This window comes from Schistosoma mansoni, chromosome 4 (genome assembly GCF_000237925.1).
Source record: "Schistosoma mansoni strain Puerto Rico chromosome 4, complete genome".
In the NCBI taxonomy this organism is placed as follows: Eukaryota; Metazoa; Platyhelminthes; class Trematoda; order Strigeidida; family Schistosomatidae; genus Schistosoma; species Schistosoma mansoni.
In genome coordinates this window covers 28,761,724-28,782,073 of record NC_031498.1, presented here as the reverse complement: position 1 = coordinate 28,782,073, position 20,350 = coordinate 28,761,724, and the positions used below count along the sequence as shown (strand labels likewise).

At 35.3% G+C, this 20,350-nt stretch overlaps 1 protein-coding gene across 1 annotated transcript in view; it reads right to left on the bottom strand.

Moving 5' to 3' along the window:
- Smp_151810 (putative voltage-gated potassium channel) overlaps nucleotides 1-20,350 on the bottom strand; it is a gene marked incomplete at both ends in the record, with an annotated part of 89,711 nt that overhangs the window by 53,678 nt on the left and 15,683 nt on the right. Inside the window, 3 exons of the mRNA XM_018797410.1 lie at nucleotides 10,881-10,941; nucleotides 15,033-15,196; nucleotides 15,281-15,703. Coding sequence (XP_018652454.1) covers nucleotides 10,881-10,941; nucleotides 15,033-15,196; nucleotides 15,281-15,703 — 648 coding nt within the window. The remainder of the gene's footprint in view (nucleotides 1-10,880; nucleotides 10,942-15,032; nucleotides 15,197-15,280; nucleotides 15,704-20,350) is intronic.

Below are 20,350 nucleotides of genomic sequence, written 5' to 3'. Positions count from 1 at the left end.
AATCTGCAAGAGCTGTTGTTTAAGGGGGGACAGGGTGGTGTTTGCTACTAATGCAGAGAGATATAAGTAGTGTGTAGCGGGAATTGGAACGCTTACCATCAGAAGAGTTAAACAAAAAGAAGAGAAAGGAAAACAGAATGCATACAAAATAACAACACAGTTAGGTGAATGAAGTTGTGTGTAAAGGACAACTAAAAGAAGGTATGCAAATGATATATTTAATGTATGATTTTCAAATTCATCAAAGGATCAGGATCTGCATCTTCGTTCACTACTAAGGTATTCTTAAAATCGGTATAGTTACTTTACTGAAAAGATAGGAGGAGTCTTCAGCTCTAATCAATTTTTTTTCTCAGTTCAGTATCTGTTATATAGGTAGCTAAAGTAGGAAGTTTTCATTTTCATTTTGAATTCACATTGTAATAAAGAAACTTTACAGAAGAAACAAATATGAATTTAAAGTAAATGAAAAAAAACCCTTCGAATAATCATTTATGTCTATACAATACATATGACAATGAATAGATGATACCAAACAGGAGCCCACTTGGATAGTGTTTGGTTAATTCATATATTTCCAACTTTGGAAATAAGGATGATGAAAATATATACATGATGTTAAAGGTAGATAACTCCATGATTACATGTACCTAGTGTTATATGATTTACCATTCCTGAATTATGCCCTGTCTCTCATTTACTATCTCCCCTATTCACAGCTACATTTGGCTAAATCTTGTACATATCTTATTTTCTATTTTATGGTACGATGTGGTCAATTTGTTTGGTATATCAACTCAGTAGGTTTGAAATATAATGTTTCATATCGCAGAAGCTGTTCTGGACTTAAGTGGCTGAGCTAGGCAGAAGCAGGACCGATACGTACGTATTCTAGACTACTCGTACGGTTTTTGTGTGTCACTGTTCCAAACAATAATTCACTGCTCTCTAATTGACACTCTTATCACGTCATACATTAACAAAGCATCTCACTCAGCCACCACTTATAACACCTAAAGATATAAAATATCTTAGGAATTAAAAAGAGTAGCAGTTTAGTTACCTTGAATTTTATTTTAAATCATTCACTTCCTTAGAATAGTTCGTTTCATTATCAAGTTTTCTTGATTATAGAACTAAATAGTCTACTTTCATACAATCAATGATCTACTCCTTCTCTTTTTTCGTTTCCTTCCTTTAAATTTCATTGAACAAAATCTTAATCTTTCGTGATGGTAATTAATTAGTTTAAATGAACATACTACTTATTAACTGATTTTTTTTTTTTATTTTTTAAGAAAGAGGTAATTTTTCATTGGAAATAATCCTTCCCTTTTTTTGTTTGTGAGTTCAATAGTTGTTTTTATCACTAACTTAGATTTCGTGTTAAATGACAATTAGTTTCCTATGTATGTTTAGACTTTCTCGTATGTAAAGATAGTTAAATGATTGTTAGTGGCTCCATAACTGACTCCAATTTGATCGTTTCTGATTACTATGGAGATAATATATGTCGCCAATCCCTTGTATATATAATTATCGAATGAATTTGTGTTGGTGAATAACGGAATTAAATAAGTTAAATATGAGAATGGATTTTTTGAATACGTATATTTCGTAGAATTGCTGATCGAGACAAACTATTGAAGAAACGAAGTGAAGAAAGCGAAGTTTATTTATTTATTTATTTAAAAACAAATATTGAAACAAGGGGGAACCGGATATATCTGCGCCACACAAAAAATTGTCACTTCATTTAATTTTGTGAGGGATATGATACCGCCCGGCTGCCCAAATCGGAGCAAATGGTTTTCTTAGGAGGCGGCACCTCCAGCCTTTGACCTAAGGGTTTGACCCACAAGGCAGTGGAACATAGTGAGGAGATGCAGTCCCATGATAGCCGGTGACCAACGATTGATTCATACGCCATTTGTTCCTTCAGGATCCTGGAGCCCAAGTGCATCATTGGTTTGGAATCAGGGTTTTCCAACTTCCCTACATGGACTTTTCTTGTCCACCAACCTAATTAAAGCACCGGACATTCGCTTTTTGTCCTCTCGATTTTGTGAACAACACCTCCGCCACGAGAGGGCAGTTAGTAGGACTTAGTAGGCCCCCTGAGGGAGGGCCGTACCCGGGTATTAGGAAGTGAAAAGATGCGCAGTGGAGGTGTGTCAGTCAACTCTATTTGATCAAGCTTTATTCAATATTTATAGCCCAACAAAAAATAAGCTACATACATGCGATGAATACGATAAGAAGTGCACATACATACCCTCATATAAAAACAGTCAAGGTTGATAAGCGACTAATTACCAAGGTCAAAATGTGACTCAAAAAGAATCGGTTAATCGGCGTATTCAGAAGCTAGAATAAATTTGATCATTTTCTGTGGACGAACTAACTCCCTGCTCATGAGTATACATATCGTCTTTATAGAGTTTCATTATCGAATACGTAGAAAATAATAGGGGAATACGAAACTTAAGTTTTGTCATAAATCATAAAAAGATACAAAACAAGTAGTTCATGGATATCACGTCGATATTGAGATCTAGAAGTGTTAAGTTCAAGCCTGAATGTGCTATGCTTGAGAAATACTACTAAAATAACTTCGGTAAAAAAGTACTGTTCAAGATAGTAGAGTTTGAAGGTAACCTTTTAATGGGGTTAAGTTATATGGGTTTGGTGGTTTATTCGTAGAGCTTTCATTGTTTTTCTAGATATCATGGTTATTACAACCTTCAGTTGAAACTGAGAGGATAGGTCCACAAAAATCATCTTCAACTACAAATATTTTTCATATTGGAAATGATGTGAAAATCATGACTTTATAATCTTAAAATTTATTTCCCTATTTCTTAAGTTAAACTGCATATTCATCTTATATAATTTATAGTTAATTATGTAGATGAGAATGGATGGGAGAAGACAAACCAGCTTCCATCTGAATAGTTTATGCGATTAATATATATAATGATGTATTAAGACAGACAGACAAACAAACAAACAAGCAAACAAATATGTAATATGGGGTCAGTGACTGACTCCATGAGGTAATTTTTGGAGTTATAGCGAGAAGCAGTAACCAGTGGAGTTCAACCAGGTTTGTTGAGAGATATCAAGTCATTAAAGACATTGGTGAAATAGTTGCTCAACTTCGTGAACTGGTTGAAGTTAAACATTAACACCGTTGGATGCCGGCTGGTTCAGTCGTCTAGTGGTTAAGCGCTCGCGCACGAGAATGATAGGTCCCAGGTTGGAATCTCGCTAGGCGGGATCGTGGATGCGCACTGCTTAGAAGTCCCACAATAGGACGAAACGGCCGTCCAGTGCTTCCAGGTTTTCCATGGTGGTCTAGCTTCAATTGACTCATGATTTCAACTGTATATAAAGATAATTTATAGTTGATAAAATAGTATAAAACGTGACAATCGTGATGTGTACCCTAGTTTAAAGTTCGATTTTTTAGTGATCGATAAATTGGCTACTCGTTGAAGACACGATTCACTATTCAATTAGGGCAGTTGACGATATACAAATCTAAATAGATAGTATTTTGTCATCTATGGTGGATTGCTGTAAGAAAACTTCACTTTTACATGCTGTACAATAGAATAATTGTGTTATTGAATCAACAATAGCAGTACATGCTATTTTCAGTAATCACTAGATTGATATGAAAAATATCAAAGAATTCAGAAAGGCTTCTCCAACTATAAAGAAAGGAGAGTAGCGGAAGCGTTTCACCTAATACTAAATCCCACTGCCCTCAATAGGAAAGAAGGCCTGAATATTCATCCAACCTGAACTGCTTATACAAACAACTACATTTGATCCTATTTACTTACCAGACAGTCTACATAGACATACATACTCAATTTCAGCCCCACCACTTTATATTACAATTGCATACTTTTTACATACCCTGATTCTGATGCACAAATTAATACAGTGACAGGTCATATAAATTCATCATGACCAAGAATAACTAGACACTGACAATGACATATTCAGGTTGACGGTAACCCATTTATTTACCGACAAAACTAGTTGATAGCAGTCCAACATTCACTTGTATAAACCGGTGGATACCGACGCAGCCATAAAATAAAATGGTGTTGTTCACAGGCTTGTAAATCCAAACTATGAATAATGATGACATGGTTCAGGTGCACACTGATAAAGTTTTGAATTAGGGAAAAACAGCCGCTCATCAACCGTTGGTTTCCATTAGTAAGCTGGCGTCAGTTGACGGTGAAAATTATTTTTATGAATATCACAGTGTTTATTTTTTTAGACGGCTAAATTAAGTCATCCTCTTTTAAGCTACCTTCTAAGTTATCATTGCTGGGATTTAATGTTAATAAGTGCTCACCATTTGAATAAGGAATCTTAGACGATTGAAGATTATTTATCGGAAACCATGATCTAAGTATAGTGCTAGTTGGCTCCCATCATAAAGGCATTTCTTTGAACTTTGGGGAATCGATGATCCTACAGGTAATCCATATACCATTCCTTCCTTATAGTAGTCAAAAGGTGTTATTGTTGAGATATTCAAGTTGCTTCTAATAATATAGGTTCGAGTCCCAGAGTGAACATCAACTCTTAGATGCAGGTGCATCCAACTGACGAGTCCCAAATAGGACGAAACGCGCGTTTTGGATTCCATTTCTATTCCACTATCCATCTTTGCTTATAATAAACAGTGGTACGTTCTAATCATATTCTATCAGTTAAATCATAATACAGCATCACTGAATAGTGACAAACAATATGAAGCCTAGTTCAATCGTTCTTCCAACAATTATAAATCTAAACATAATCCACATGATTTCAAGTCACTTAGGCTAGTAATTACATTTCCACGAAGGGATACAGTTTCAAGTACATACTCATTTGTTTTCCATAACATAATGAACCTATTACAATAAATGATATTGTCTATTCAAATTGTCTAACTAATCATTCTATAATTTATACCTTACAATGATCTCAATTATTCCTTCTATAAAACGTTTGCCCTTCATAATAATTACTTTAAAAATAGAAATAGAAATGCTCTTACATTTCAAGTACCATGATCGTAACACTTGAAATCATATATAATTAGGTCTTAACGGATGATCTCCCAAGAGGAACATATATATATGTATAGGTTTAAGTAAACGCAGTTAGCGAATTTCAAGTGTTTTCACCTAAGTAAAATGGAACAAGTGTCTATTTGACACCTACCTAGTGTGTGTTTGTTTTCCCTCCCATTACTACAAATACAGGAAAGTCTCTTCAATAATTTTTTTTTTAAAAGCCTTCTTTCATATATAAGTAATATAAAGTAAAACCACATTTTGATGCTTGAAAATTTTGTTTTCTTAAAAGTTGTTTGAATTTTATTTTAAAATTTAAAAGTAATATATTTTCAAGATGATTTGTTATGGCGGCCTGCTTGAATATCTTGGCTACGTGTTTCTATCATCTAGATATTTCAATATATTATGTATTATTGGATGCCGGTTCAATAGTCTAGAGGTTAAGTGTTCACACACGAGACTGGTAGGTCCTGGGTTCGAATCTCACAATGCGGAATCGTGGATGCGCACTGCCGAGGTGTTCCATGCTAGAACAAAACAGACGTCTAGTGCTCCCAGGTTTTCCATAGTAATCTGGCTTCAATTGACTCATGAATTCAACTAATTATAACTTATTTTCCATTTACATATATTGGAATAAATTTTGTAGATGGTTATTAAATACGCAAAAAGCACAAATATACATTAGTTTGAGAATTTATATAAAATGTATCCTAAAATTTACATCAATAATCCTTATTTCTTGAAATTATACCATTAGCTAATCACACAGCTCCATAATTGCTTTCTAGCTTATGTTTCAATTGAAGCCAGACATTCAAATAATTGGTTACCAGCTTAGTGGTTTAAAAGTTTAATTAAACATTAAGGCTTAAGACCAAATTCTTTTTCCTCAATCCTTTGTAGTGAGGTCATGGATGTGGACTACTGAAGAGTTCCATACTAAGAAGATATACTTACTTACTTACGCCTGTTACCTCTCATAAGGAGCGTAGGCCGCACACCAGCATTCTCCATCTAACTCTGTCCTATGCAATCCTTTCCACTTATTTACAGTTAACATTCATTCTTTTCATATCTGCTTCTATTTCTCAAAGTAATGTGTTGTTTGGCCTTCCACTTTTCTACTTCCATTCAGGATTCCAAGTTAGCGATTGTCTCGTGATGCAGTTTGGTGATTTCCTCAATGTATGTTCTATCCACTTCCAATGTCTTTTCCTAATTTCCTCTTCGGCTGGAAGCTGGTTTGTCCTCTCCCACAAAAAGCTGTTTTTGATAGTATCCGGTCAGTGAATGTTGAGTATTTCTGTTTTTTTTATAAATAGTTGTACCATTTTGATGATGGTTGTACCAGTTCTCCACGTTTCAGCTGCGTTCAGTAGGGCTGACTATCTTGACATTCGTATTGAAGATTCTCATTTTGAAATGAGTTGACAGTTGTTTTAAGTTCCATATGTTGTTTAATTGTAGAAATGCTGCCCTTGCTTTGTCAATCCTCGTCTTTACATATGCATCCGATCCTCCTTGTATATCAATGATGCTTCCCAGATACTTGAATGTTTCCACCTCTTCCAGAGTTTCGTGATCAAGTATGATTGACTTAACGTTCTCCGTGTTGAATTTGAGAATCTTGCTTTTTTTGTTTGTGTATGTTGAGAGCTTTTGATGCAGCTGCTGCTGCTGCTGCTACATTTGCTGTCTTCATCTATATTTGTTCGTGTAGATGAGATAGGAGGGCTAGGTCATCTGCGAATTTCAAATCGTCTAATTGATTCTCATTATCAATCTAGATAAGATCAGTTCATGAAATTATTATTATATGTCTATCATAATTTTAGTTCCCCTTTTGTTGTCAAGTAATTTATACTTACTTAACTGTTTTTTTTTTTATATTCAAGTTGTTATCAAAATTTTGTCCATTCTCCATCAGTATATAACTATATATTTTAATTCATTCATCCACTTATTAATATCTATGAATAGTAATTATTTCATTCACCAAATGGTTATTGATTTTCTCAATTATTCATCATTAAGAATTTTCTAATTTTTATCATTCACTAATCTTAGTTAAACAGTTACTGAAAAATATCAGAAGGGGTTTTGCGAATATTATAGTAAGTCCAGTAGTTGAGATCATGAATCAATTGAAAGTAGACCACTATGGAAAATCTGGATGCACTGCACAGCCGTTTCGTCAAAATGTGGGACTCCTCAGCAGTCTGCCAGTGACCAATGGATTTCAACCGGGTATGTTGTGAGATAGTAACTCACTAAAGACAATGGTGGATGTGTCGATTGATTTCGTGAATCAGTTGAAGTTAGACATTAACACCGTTAGATACTGGCTTAGTGGTCTAGAGATTAAGCGCTCATATGAGAGACTGATAAATCCTGATTTCGAATCTTGCGTAGAGGGGATCTTGAATGCTCACTACTGAGTAGTCCCACAATAGGACGAAACGGCCGCCCGGTGCTTCCAGGTTTTCCATGGTGGTCCAGCTTCAATTGAACTATGATCTCAACTATTGAAGTTACTGAAAACTTAGAAATCTAACGATTTCCAAAATATCTTACAACTTATTAAATTTTTATTATTGCTATCTGAAAAATAAGCGGACTGACATTAACACTCTATGAAGAATGTTGATAGGCAGCCTATGCTTTTTCACGATGGATAACAGGCTTAAGTAAGTAAGTATCTGAAACATTGCGATGTATATATATATATATATTGAATATCAGTTATATAGTTGGAATTTACTCCATAAGCATTGCTGTTCTATTTAGGGCAATAAAAATATTTGAAACTTATAATATTCATTACAATTAGTTTGTAAATAATTATACATACTGAAGTAATTATGTATAATTATCGTATAAGTGATCTAGGTTTGTATGATGAATAGATTCTTTCTTGTACAATCAATTGAAGTTCAAGAACACATCGATAGCTAAGTTACCATTATCTATAACGTTTTCGATTGAAAACATGATGACAGTAGAGCGTTTATGGAGATTTACGTTTTCTAGTTTGTTGATAAGATAAGTGTAATGAAAAGGAATCTATGCATATGTACACATATGCACAAATTTGAACAATAAACGTTTATACATTGATCAAATTATAATGTTTGTCATATAATCATCCTCTTGATTTTTATGAGGAAATAATGTACGACAATTAGGATAAGTGATTTAAACATTGAGTGTGATTGAACTAGATGTAGTATTGACAGCGGGACAGTTGCAAAATTCAAAAGTTTGTAAATAAAATGTTTACTTTGTTGTGGTTAGCTTGTATTTACAGTGAGGTTTTTAATGGGGATACTCAACCACAATTTATATCCGAACTAATGAAAATGTTATATCCCAATACGAATTATGAATGGTAACTTTTGAGGACTATGTGTGGACCAATATGATATGTATATTTCCTATTGTATAATTGTTAAGTAACTAAACTATTCATATTTGTGTCCCTCTTATTATAAGCTTTATTTTGACCTATAGACTATTATTATACAATTTACCATTCTTGAGTTATCCCTAGTCTATTGATTACTGTTCCCCTTATTCACAGCCACATTTAGCCAATTATTGTACACATGTTATTTTCTATTTTATTGGTACGATGTGGTCAGTTTGATTGGTAATATAAACCCAGTATGTTTGAGAATAATGACTCATATTGCCAAGGCTGTTATTGGTGTTCTGGACTTAACTGGCTAGGCTAGACAGAAAGCAGGACCGATAAGTACTCTAGACTGTTCGTACGTGTTTCGGTTGTCATTTGTCCGACCGATAATTCACTGTTCTTTAATTGGCGGTCTTATCACGTCATACATTAATTAATAGGGCATCCATGTGGTCACAAATTATAACAGAAACACAATTCCACAATTAGTATCGTATATTGCGTTGATAAAGATGGAAATTATTTAAATTAAACTAGTGAATGATCATTTTACTCATAAGCTGGGAATGTTTACATTGTAGGGTCACTGAATATCGAACAGATCATTGATCCCTGTCAAAGTCAAGGATAGTCAACGCGCATCAATCAATGATATGTCATGGACTGGCCCACGCGGCAGTGGTTGTTATTTCACTTCTGTACTTCCGTGGTTGTACCTTAACTAATATATTCTTGTAATAACGTCCTTTGTGTTGTACAGTCTCCATAGCGTCCATGATCCTTTGATGCGTTGATGGTTCAATCCACGTAAGGGCTGGTCGCGAGGTGTGACTTCAGCGTTAGTTGGTTCGTCACCATTCTCGTCTAACTATAGTAGGCCCCCACAATCATTTCGACATAGAACATCAACGTTGATGTTCTACAACATCAATCACAGTTTCATTAATGACCATTGAATGTCAGTATTTCGGTTGAAAACATTTTGATTATTCAACAAGTTACATCAATAACTGTTAATCTGACTAGCATTGTTTGAATCTATAATCCATTATCTTTGACTATCTTAAGTATTTTCTTTTCTAATAATGACTTTTTGGTTTAAAGTACTTGAACAATCCAACTTAGGTCAAGATACAACAACGTTCTACCAAATTTGATAAAAAATCATTAGAAATGGAATACTAGTAAAGGACTAGATAGACATGATATCTGTTACTGACCAATGGTCAAGCAATTTCAAATATTTTCATAACTGAATTCACGGGCCAATCTAATCTGGACCACCATTGAAAACCTGGAAACACTGAAAGGCCATTTCGTCTCAGCATACGACACCTCAGCAGTAGGCATCCAGGATCCTATACATGAGGCCTTAACATCGTTGGACCCTAGCTCTGTGGTTTAGAGATTAAACGAGACCGAGATTCATGGGTTCGAGTCCTACGTGCGGAATCATGGGTGCTCACTGCTGAAGAATTCCATATTGGGACAAGACGATCGTCTAGTGCTTCCAGGCTTTTAATGGTGGTCCAACTTGGAACGACTAGTAAATTCAACTGTTAAAATACTACAATCTCCAGAAACCACCCATACTGATTACTTTAAATATCTCAGTTACACAGATTGTCAGTTGAGACACATCTGGATAAACGGTAAAACCTCTTAGTCAATGATGCTGAGTGATAAAAATTTGAATCTCAAAGAAGTCATCAATTCTCTTAAGATTTCGTTTATGCCATACTGACTGTTATATCCCCTGGTGAATTATGAATGGTAACTTTTGAGGACTATTTATCGACCAATGTATATTTCCTATTGTATAATTGTTACATAACTAAACTATTCATAGTCGTGTACCTCTTATCATTAGCTTTATTTTGACCTTTGAACTATTATTATACTATTCTTGAGTTATCATCAGTTTATTGATTACTGTTCCCCCCTATTCACAGCCACATTTGACCAATTATTGTACAAATGTTATTTTCTATTTTATGGTACAATATGGTCTGTTTGATTGGTATATAAACCCAGTATGTTTGTGAATGATGATTCATATTGCCAAGGCTGTTATTGGTGTTCTGGACTCAACAGGCTGGGCTAGGCAGATAGGAGGTCCGAGTAGTACTCAAGACAGCTCTTACGATTTTATGTATCATTGCTCCGATTGATAATTCGCTCTTTTTTGATTGGCGGGAATCAGCACGTTCATATTATCAAATAGGGTACTCACTCATACGATATAACACTGACGACTAGTAATGAACACCTAGTCCAACTCTGGGTTCAAAGGTTTCCTCCTCCTAATTAACATGAAACATCTAATACAATACATACAGTACATTATATCATTTAACCAATTCACTTACCTATAATAAATAATAATTCAACAATAATATCACATATAATTAAATCTTTTTCATCACCCCCCTGAGAAAATGCTGCATTATATGGTACCATTATGGCTATATAAAATGTACATAATAATATCATCCAATCCCATATAATTTTAAATAAACTATAATGTAATAATATAAATTTTGATGCTTGTACATCTTGAACTTTATATTCAGGTATTGTTTCTTTGCCAGAAATACGTTGAAACTATAAAAAGGGGTTTTTTTTGAAAGAGAAAACGGAACAATTTTTTAGTAAAAGTATAGGGGGCGGGGAGGAAAAGGCATTGAAATAAGTCATTTAGACGAATTGATCCTCGTTGTTAAGGAAACCAACACTCTGCAAAAAGTATATTCAGTATATCAGTGGATCAATGTACAAGATACCTTATTAAATGAAGTCATATTGAAATAGTACTAGGAATATTTGAGATATTGGTAATAGTGAAAAAGTAAATTTATTACTTATTTACTTACGTCTGTTACCCTTCGTGGAGGAGCATAGGCCAACCACCAGCATTCTCCATCTAACTCTGTCCTATGCAATCCTTTCCACTTATTTACAGTTAACATTCATTCTTTTCATATCTGCTTCTATTTCTCAAAGTAATGTGTTGTTTGGCCTTCCACTTTTCTACTTCCATTCAGGATTCCAAGTTAGCGATTGTCTCGTGATGCAGTTTGGTGATTTCCTCAATGTATGTTCTATCCACTTCCAATGTCTTTTACTAATTTCCTCTTCAGCTGGAAGCTGGTTTGTCCTCTCCCACAAAAAGCTGTTTTTGATAGTATCCGGTCAGTGAATGTTGAGTATTTCTGTTTTTTTATAAATAGTTGTACCATTTTGATGATGGTTGTACCAGTTCTCCACGTTTCAGCTCTGTAAAGCAGAATTATCTGTTTTGACATTCGTATTGAAGATTCTCACTTTGAAATGAGTTGACAGTTGTTTTAAGTTCCATATGTTGTTCAATTGTAGAAATGCTGCCCTTACTTTGTCAATCCTCGTCTTTACATCTGCATCCAATCCTCCTTGTATATCAATGATGCTGTCCAGATACGTGAATGTTTTCACCTCTTCTAAAGTTTCTCCATCAAGTGTGATTGGGTTGGCGTTCTTCGTGTTGAATTTGAGAATCTTGCTTTCCCTTTGTGAATGTTGAGGCCTATCGATGCAAATGTTACTGCTACATTAGATGTCTTCATCTGTATTTGTTCGTGTGTATGAGATAGGAGGGCTAGATCATCTGTTATTAATATAAATTATATTAAATAAATAGATTACGACTTTCAGTGTAAATTGTCAGAGATGGATTTAGCTGAACCTTTGTTGATGTTTACCCCGAGAATTAGATCAAGTATCTATTGATTCAAATACTCAATACCGTTATCCACTAACCTATTGAGTTCAGATAGTCATTAGCTTGTTTAGAGAGGTATAATAACAAGAATGAGTTCAGATTGTATGGTTATTGATCTTATATTTATTATCAAAGAAGTTTGTTTTCAGATAAGGATAAATTTACAATATATTTGGATCAAACGTTTGATATCATTTCAATTCACTATGATTTCAAATGATAACTATTGATAATCAGAAGGGGGTATCGCGGAGATTTTAGTAATTTTATGTAGTTGAAATCATGAGTCAATTAAAGCTAGAGGACCATGGAAAACCTGGAAGCACTGGATGACCGTTTCGTCCTATTGTGGGACATATGCTCATTTGCTCACTAGTGACTGGCTCCAAAAGGTATTTCCTGGAGTTCTAGTGAGAAGCGGTAACCAGATAAGTTTAACTATGTCTGTTGGGTGATATCAACTCACTGAAGACATCGGTGAATGGTTGCTCAATTTCGTGGATTGGTTAAAGTTAGAGATTAACATCGTTGGATAGCGGCCGGCTTAGTGGTCTAGTGATTAAGTGCTCTGGCGCGAGACTGGTAGGTCCTGGTTTTGAATCTCGCGAGGCGGGATCGTGGATGCACACTGCTGAGGAGACCCATACTGGGACGAAATGGCCTTCCAGTGTTTCCATGTTTTCCATGGTAGTCTAGCTTCAATGGACTCATGATTTCAACTATATAAAATTATTGATAATGGTAAATAATACATCTAATATCTGTGGATAGTATTATTGTTATTATTATTTAGTGGGCAAAAATATACCTGACAGTAAAGTAAACAATATCATTGGCAGGTGTATTACCATAACACTTGAATCCTATGCTTAATTATATGTTTATTCCAGAAAAATGTTTTTGTAAAGGTAATGGTGAATGTCAATTGATAATTTTGTTTAAGAGATCACTTCTGAAACAATTTCATGTCAACATTGAAGTTTTCAATTGTAATATCACAAATATAGTTTGACAGTTTAAATTACTAACTTCAGGATTATGTAGTAATTAAGGAAAATACAATGAAGGAATAAAGAGATAATGCTCGTTCGTATCCTTTTGGAAGTCAGTTGTCGTTAGTTAGAAAAAGATATCTACCCCAGACAACAGATGATCGCGCAATTTTGGGAATCGGTTAAAGTTAGGCATTAACAACATCGAATACCGGTTCAGGGGTCTGGAGGTTAAGCGTCCTTGAGCGAGACAGAAAGTCATGGGTTCGAATCCAGAGTGCGGTATCGTTGTTAAGCACTACTGAGGAGTCCTATACTAGGACTAAACGACCTTTCAAATTATCAATGGTAATCTAACCTCAATCGATTCATGATCTCAATTAAGGGATCTTAAGAATCCTTTTTTTAATGTGATAAGAGCTGAAGCATAACTCGTGAAAAAGGTTAACACCTTATCATTCTTATCTTTTATCTTTCTAATGGTTGCCATGATATGTTACATAAATGAACATTCAAACATCTGTATAAATTCACAGCAAAGAAATACAAGAAAAATCATATTATTATATGTGAATAATATTACTGATATAAAGAATATATTCAATAATGTAGCCATTAGTATAACACAAAAGAGACTATTTTTCATTTCTAAGGTCCTCATACTATCAAGATTTCTAACAGTATTTATCAAGGTGCGAATCAGCGACATTTACATCAGTTCAAATACATATCAGTAAGTAACAGACATCATCCGAATAGTCAATTCCTTCCTTATTTCCTTAAATACATCTGTTACCCCTCGTATAGGAGCATAGATCAATCATAAACATTCTCCATTCAACTCTGTCCTCAACAATCCTCTCCAATTCTTTACAGTAACTATTCATTCTTTCCATGTCTGATTACAATTATCGATCCGGTGTATTCTTCGACATTCTTCTTTTCCGTTTCCTTTCACCATTCCAAGTTAGCGCTTGCCTCATATGCAGTTTCATGATTTCCATAATGTATGTCGCTTTCACTTACAACATCCCTTCCCAACATCTTCAGTTGAAAGCTCGTTCGCTCTCTCCCATAGTAGGTTGTTGCTGATCTTATCCAATCAAACGATATTGAGTATTTTGTGTAGACAATTGCTTATACATACTTGTACCATTTTGTTGATAGTTGTGGTAGTTCTCTGAGATTCAGCTATGTACAACAGAATTAACTGTTTTTATATTAATATTGAAGATTGTGATGTTGTCTTGCATACAGTTGTTTTGAGTTTCATATGATCTTCAATTCCTACTGAAGGTTTAGTTATTTTAAGCCCCTTTAACAAGACCTAATTAACGGCTGCAGTGAACTGACGTAAATATCTTAGATTACTAATCTGATGATGACTGATACAATTGTTCACAGGAAATACCAGTTATATTTGATTTAAATATTTATCTTAATGTTAAATGTTATTTATAAATAGTATTCAATTATAACAATTATAGACTACCATGGAAAACCTGGAAGCACCAGACGGCCAACTCGTCCTATTACAGGACTCCTCAGCAGTGGGCATCCACGGTTCCGCCTCGAGAGATTCGAACCCAGGACCTAGCAGTCTCGCGCGCGAGCACTTAACCGACATACCACTGAGTTAGTCGGCATCCAACGGTGTTAATGTCTAATTTCAAGGTGTGCTTCAAGGTTTTCCGTGGTAGTCTAGCTTTAATTGACTCATACTTTCAACTATGAAAATGGCATACTAATAAATAATTAAATTTTTGTCTCACCTTTTTAAATGGTAATTTATGCTTGGATTTTTGATCAAATCGTCCAGATAAATGATATAAAACAGCACGACTTCGTCTTCGTTGAAATTTATAAACAGTTGATGGATCACTAGTTAGATTACTGGATTCATCAGTTGATGTATCAGTTGACTCAGATTCATGAACTATTAACCGACTGGGAGTCAATAATTTACTACTGTTATTATTATTATTATTACTTTTATATTCTGATACTAAAAGTGGACCACTTTCCACATCGATTGGATCCAAAAGATTATTTTGTCTTGGACTATTGATAACACTACTTATGATACTGTTATTACTTGTTGAAGAATATCTTGACAATGATTTATTTGAATCCACAGAACTACGATCTGGTAATTTCCTATTTATAATTGAAGTATTTCTATCTAGTTTATTATGGGTAATGGCATTTGTTGTTGTATTGGTTGGTGGTGGTGTTGTTGTATTCTTTCTAGCACTTAAATAATCTAATAATTTATTACTTCGAAATCCAGTAGAACCTAAAACTGCTGCTGTTATTGTTGTTGCTAATCCCATTGTTAATAAATTTGGTGTTTTGTTGGATGGTGATGTACCAGTTAAATGTTGAGCAGATAACATATATGGTACTTTTAAACTTGATTCAGGTATACTGCAATTGGCTTTACCTAGAATTTATAAATGTAATTATATAAAGAAAATATTGTTGATAAGTGTAAGCATTTAGTGTGATAATGAAATACTAAAATGACTACTAAGTAAACCAGTTATTTCATGTCGTAACAGCGAACTTATTGCGAGGTAATACAATGAAACCTCATGTACTTAACCTGATTGATCACCTTGTTTAGTTCCCGGTAAAGTGAACAAGACGACGAGTTAGGACAATCGGATGTATTCGACGCGAAAATTACAGATTATCTCACTAAAATCTGACAACCATAAAGTAAACATTTAATTTGCAAACTATCAGTCAATTGTCTCAATCTTGACTGTTCTTTTTGCTAATATCAGTCCATCGTCTCTGATTTCATTGTTCGTGAATTTTCATACCAATTGCATTCGGTTCCCATTCTTTCCTTATCAATCTTCTACTGAAATGCATTCAATGCCCGACCATCGTTATAAACAACTTATGTGGATATAAGTAGCCAACACCATACTAGTATTGATGTTATCGGTTACAAGTCAGTTTTCGAATAATGAATATCTCTAAGGCTCAGTGGAAATAATTTGGTACACGATAAGCTCATTAATGACATATAAAACTGTGATACTGAGTAATTCTGTTGGAAACGTAATCTCCATGACGATGTCAAGATCACTGTACTCACTTATGCCAAGTAACACAAAAGTTAAATCGAAGGATTCTTGACGATTACTGCCAAACATGTAAGCTCTACAAGATATCAGGGTACAACTGAATGAATGAAAAAGATGATGGATAAATAATTTTACAATAGAAGATGGTGGTCCGGTTCACATCATGTGCGTACGTGGATTTTCGTGAGACTCGAATCCAGAATTGGAATATGATAGTAAGAATTAATACACCTATGATTAGTTTTTTTTTACAAACTGATATAAGTTGAAATTGATTGAAAATCTAAATTCTAGGCAGTACATCAGTGAATATCAAGTAACTCAAGCCATATAAAATTCAGTTTTCTCAGTTGCATCAACTAATCTGATTGCTTGAAACCATAAATTCAGTTTGAATGATTTGAATTATATATCTAATTAAATTTGATGGTTTTACAGACGGCATGAAGGTTAAAATACTCTTGAAAATGGGCTTATTTCTATCACCGGAAATTCTTTACATTCAACATTGGACAGATAAATGTTGAAATCCAGTCCATTTACGATATTGTATGATCATCCATTAAATCATCGAGTTTTAAATTTTTAGAATTCATTCACTTATAGCCCTGGACCTTCCTTTCTATTTCTAACCAATTCTTGTTCATTCTTCTCATGTCTGTCTCGGAGCAATGTGTTCTTCCGTATTCCTCTTCTCCTTTGACATTCAGGATTCCATGTGAGGGCTTGTCTTGTGACGCCATTGGGTGGTTTCCTCAAGGTGTGCCCAAACCACTCCCATCGCTTCTTCCTGATTTCTACCTCCACTGGAATCTGGTTCGTTGTGTCCCACAGTAACTTGTTGCTGATAGTGTCTGGCCAACGGATACGAAGTATTTTGTGTGTACAACTGTTGATAAACACCTGTATCTTCTGGATGATGACTTTCGTAGTTTTCCACGTCTCCGCTCCATACAGTAGAACTATCTGGACGTTCTCATTGAAAATTCTGATCTTGGTGTTGGTTGACAGGTGTTTTGAGTTCCAGATGTTCTACATTTGTAAATATGGTGCTCTTGCTTTGCCAATCCTCTCCCTCACATCTGCATCAGATCCACCGTGTTCATCAACGATGCTGCCCAGATATGTAAAGGCTTCCACATCCTCCAAGGCTTCTCCGTCAAGAGTAATTGGATTGTTGTATTGTATCGTAGAGTCTTTCTTTTCCCTTTGTTTATATTGAGACCTACTGCTACTGAGGCTGTTGCTACACTGGTCGTTTTCTCCTGCATTTGTTGTTGCGTTTGTGATAGAAGAGCCAGATCATCCGCGAAGTCTAGATCGTCAAGTTGCATCCTGCCTGTCCACTGTATCCCGTGCTTTCTCCTTTCAGATTTTGACGTCTTCATGATCCAGTCGATCACCAGGAGAAAGAGAAAGGCTGAGAGTAAGCAACCTTGCCTAACACCGTTCTTTACCTTGAAAGAGTCGGTGAGTTGTCCTTCATGGACGATTTGGCAGTTAAGTCCATCATAGGAGTTCCGTATGATATTGACTATCTTCTCAGGCACGCTGTAGTGTCGAAGAAGCCTCCATAGTGTTGTCTTGTCTACGCTATCAAATGCTTTCTCGTGGTCAATAAAGTTGATCTAGAGTGATGAATTCCATTCAATTAATTGTTCTACAATGATCCATAGAGTTGCGGTTTCTTCTGTACACGATCGAATCTTACGGAATCCAGTCTGTTCATCTCGAAGTTAAGCGTTTACAGGATCGTTCATTCTTTTTTTTTAACAATACCCTGTTGAAGACTTTTCTTGTTATTGAGAGAAGAGTTATCCCTATGTAATTCACGAACCTGCTGAGATCTTTCTTTGGTATCTTGATCAGGTGTTCTACTTTTCAATCTGTTGATACTTGTTCTTCATCTCAAATCTTACTAAAAATAATGTTGTGTATCTTTGTAGTTACTACTACGTCTACTTTCAGTGTTTCTACTGCAATGTTGTCTGGTCCTGTTGCTTTGCCGTTTTTAATTTATTTTCTACTTACTCTAAGCCTTATATTTGAATAAAAAACTCGTTTGCAGTTTTTCCTAATCTTTAATATTGTTTTAGTCATTTTACAAATATAATATAAACTATGGTCGAAATGCATAGTGATATGTTTAAGTTGAAATAAATAGTACGGTTGATTGGACTATTCTAAGATGTTGATAATGATTAATAAGAGAAGTAAACTAATTTCCTATTGTATAGTGACGAAATATAGTCACTATATCCTTAGAAACAAAAAAAAAATTAGAAAATCATTTACTGGAAATTCATTTAGTAAAACAAACAATTTCAACAGTCTAGTTTCAAATAGCTGGAGGTAATCAAAAAATATAGCTTAACTCGACGTAAGTTATTTGCTTGATTGGACATAACAACAATTAACGACTCTACATAACAGACTTATCGACGAAACTTTAGAAAATAGTTACTTATCTAAAGATTCATCATTTTAATATACGTCAACAAAAAGTAAACAATGTGATGATATGAATTGTAATATTTACCCTGGATGATAAACGATAGTCGTAGTGTTTTTTTATTTCTAAGTGATAGAAAAGTGTGTTAGTATAGAGTTATGGAGAACACTAATGAAAGCCTGAAAGCGTTGGATGACCGTTTTATCAAATTATGGGACTCATCAGCAGTGCACATCCACGACCCCATACGCAGGATTCGATCCCAAGACTTTCGGTCTTGCGCGCAAACTCTTAGCCAGTAGACCACTGAGCCGGCATCCAAAGATGTTAATGTCTAACTCCAACCAATCCACGAGATTTCTCCACCGTCTACCGTTGTGTTCAGTGAGTAACTCCACTGGCCACGGCTTCTTAATAAAACTCCAAGAAATTCATCTGAAGCTATTCAACGTCGGATGACGGCTCAGTGGTCCACAGATTAAGCGATTGCTCGAGAGACTCAAGGTCATGGGTTCGAGTTTCACGTGAAAGGTTAGTGAACGTGCATTGCTGATGAGTCCTGTACCTGGACGGAACGGTTGTCTAATGCTTCCAGGTTTTCAATGGTGTTCTAACATCGATCCATTCATAATATCAATCTAAAGAAAATATGTATCAAACGATTTCGTAGTCAGTGAGCAATACACTGTGCACTCTACCAAACAAATTCCAGCACAGAATATAGATGAAAACGATGAGTAATGGTAAATAAAGAAATTTCAATTTGGAAATCATTATAAGTTTATACCAATATACTAGTCTTATCTGGTTCATACAGTAAGCATCTCATTGTGGGACTGACAGGTCTTGAGTTCGAATCTTGCGAGGCGGAATCTTGGATGAGCAATGCTGAGGAATCCCACAATAGAACAAAACGGTTATTATTATTATTATTTAAACACATAAATATTGGTACAAATAAGCACTATATATATATGCGCCGCACAAATCTCTTTCGATTTGTGTGAGGGCTGTGATACTGCCCAGGTGCCCAAACCGAAGCAGGTGGGGGGCCACACCCGGAGCCTTTGACCTAAACATCTGATCCACAAGGGAGTGGAGCATCGTGAGGAGATGCAGTCCCATGATAGACGATGACCAACGATTGATTCATTTGCCATTTGTTCCCTCAGGATACTGGAACCCATGTACACCATTGGTTTGGAATCAAGGTTTTCCAACTCCCCTAGGTGGACTTTCCGTGTCCACGAACCCAGTTAAAGCTCCTGCCGGACATTCACTTTTTGTCCTCTCACTTTCGTGAACAACACCCGTGGTACGAGAAGGCAGTGAGTAGGACTACGCTAGCAGAGGCTATATACACGTGGCCACGTGAGAGCATTTGGAGAGGAAGAGCGAACTCTCCCGACTCTCGGCCGTACCAGGGCATTTGGGGGCACAAAACGGTCATCCAATGCTTCTAGGTGGTCTAGCTTCAATTAACTCATGATCTCAACCATGAAAACATAATTCTTTTGAATTCACTGGTATGTTTGTGGGG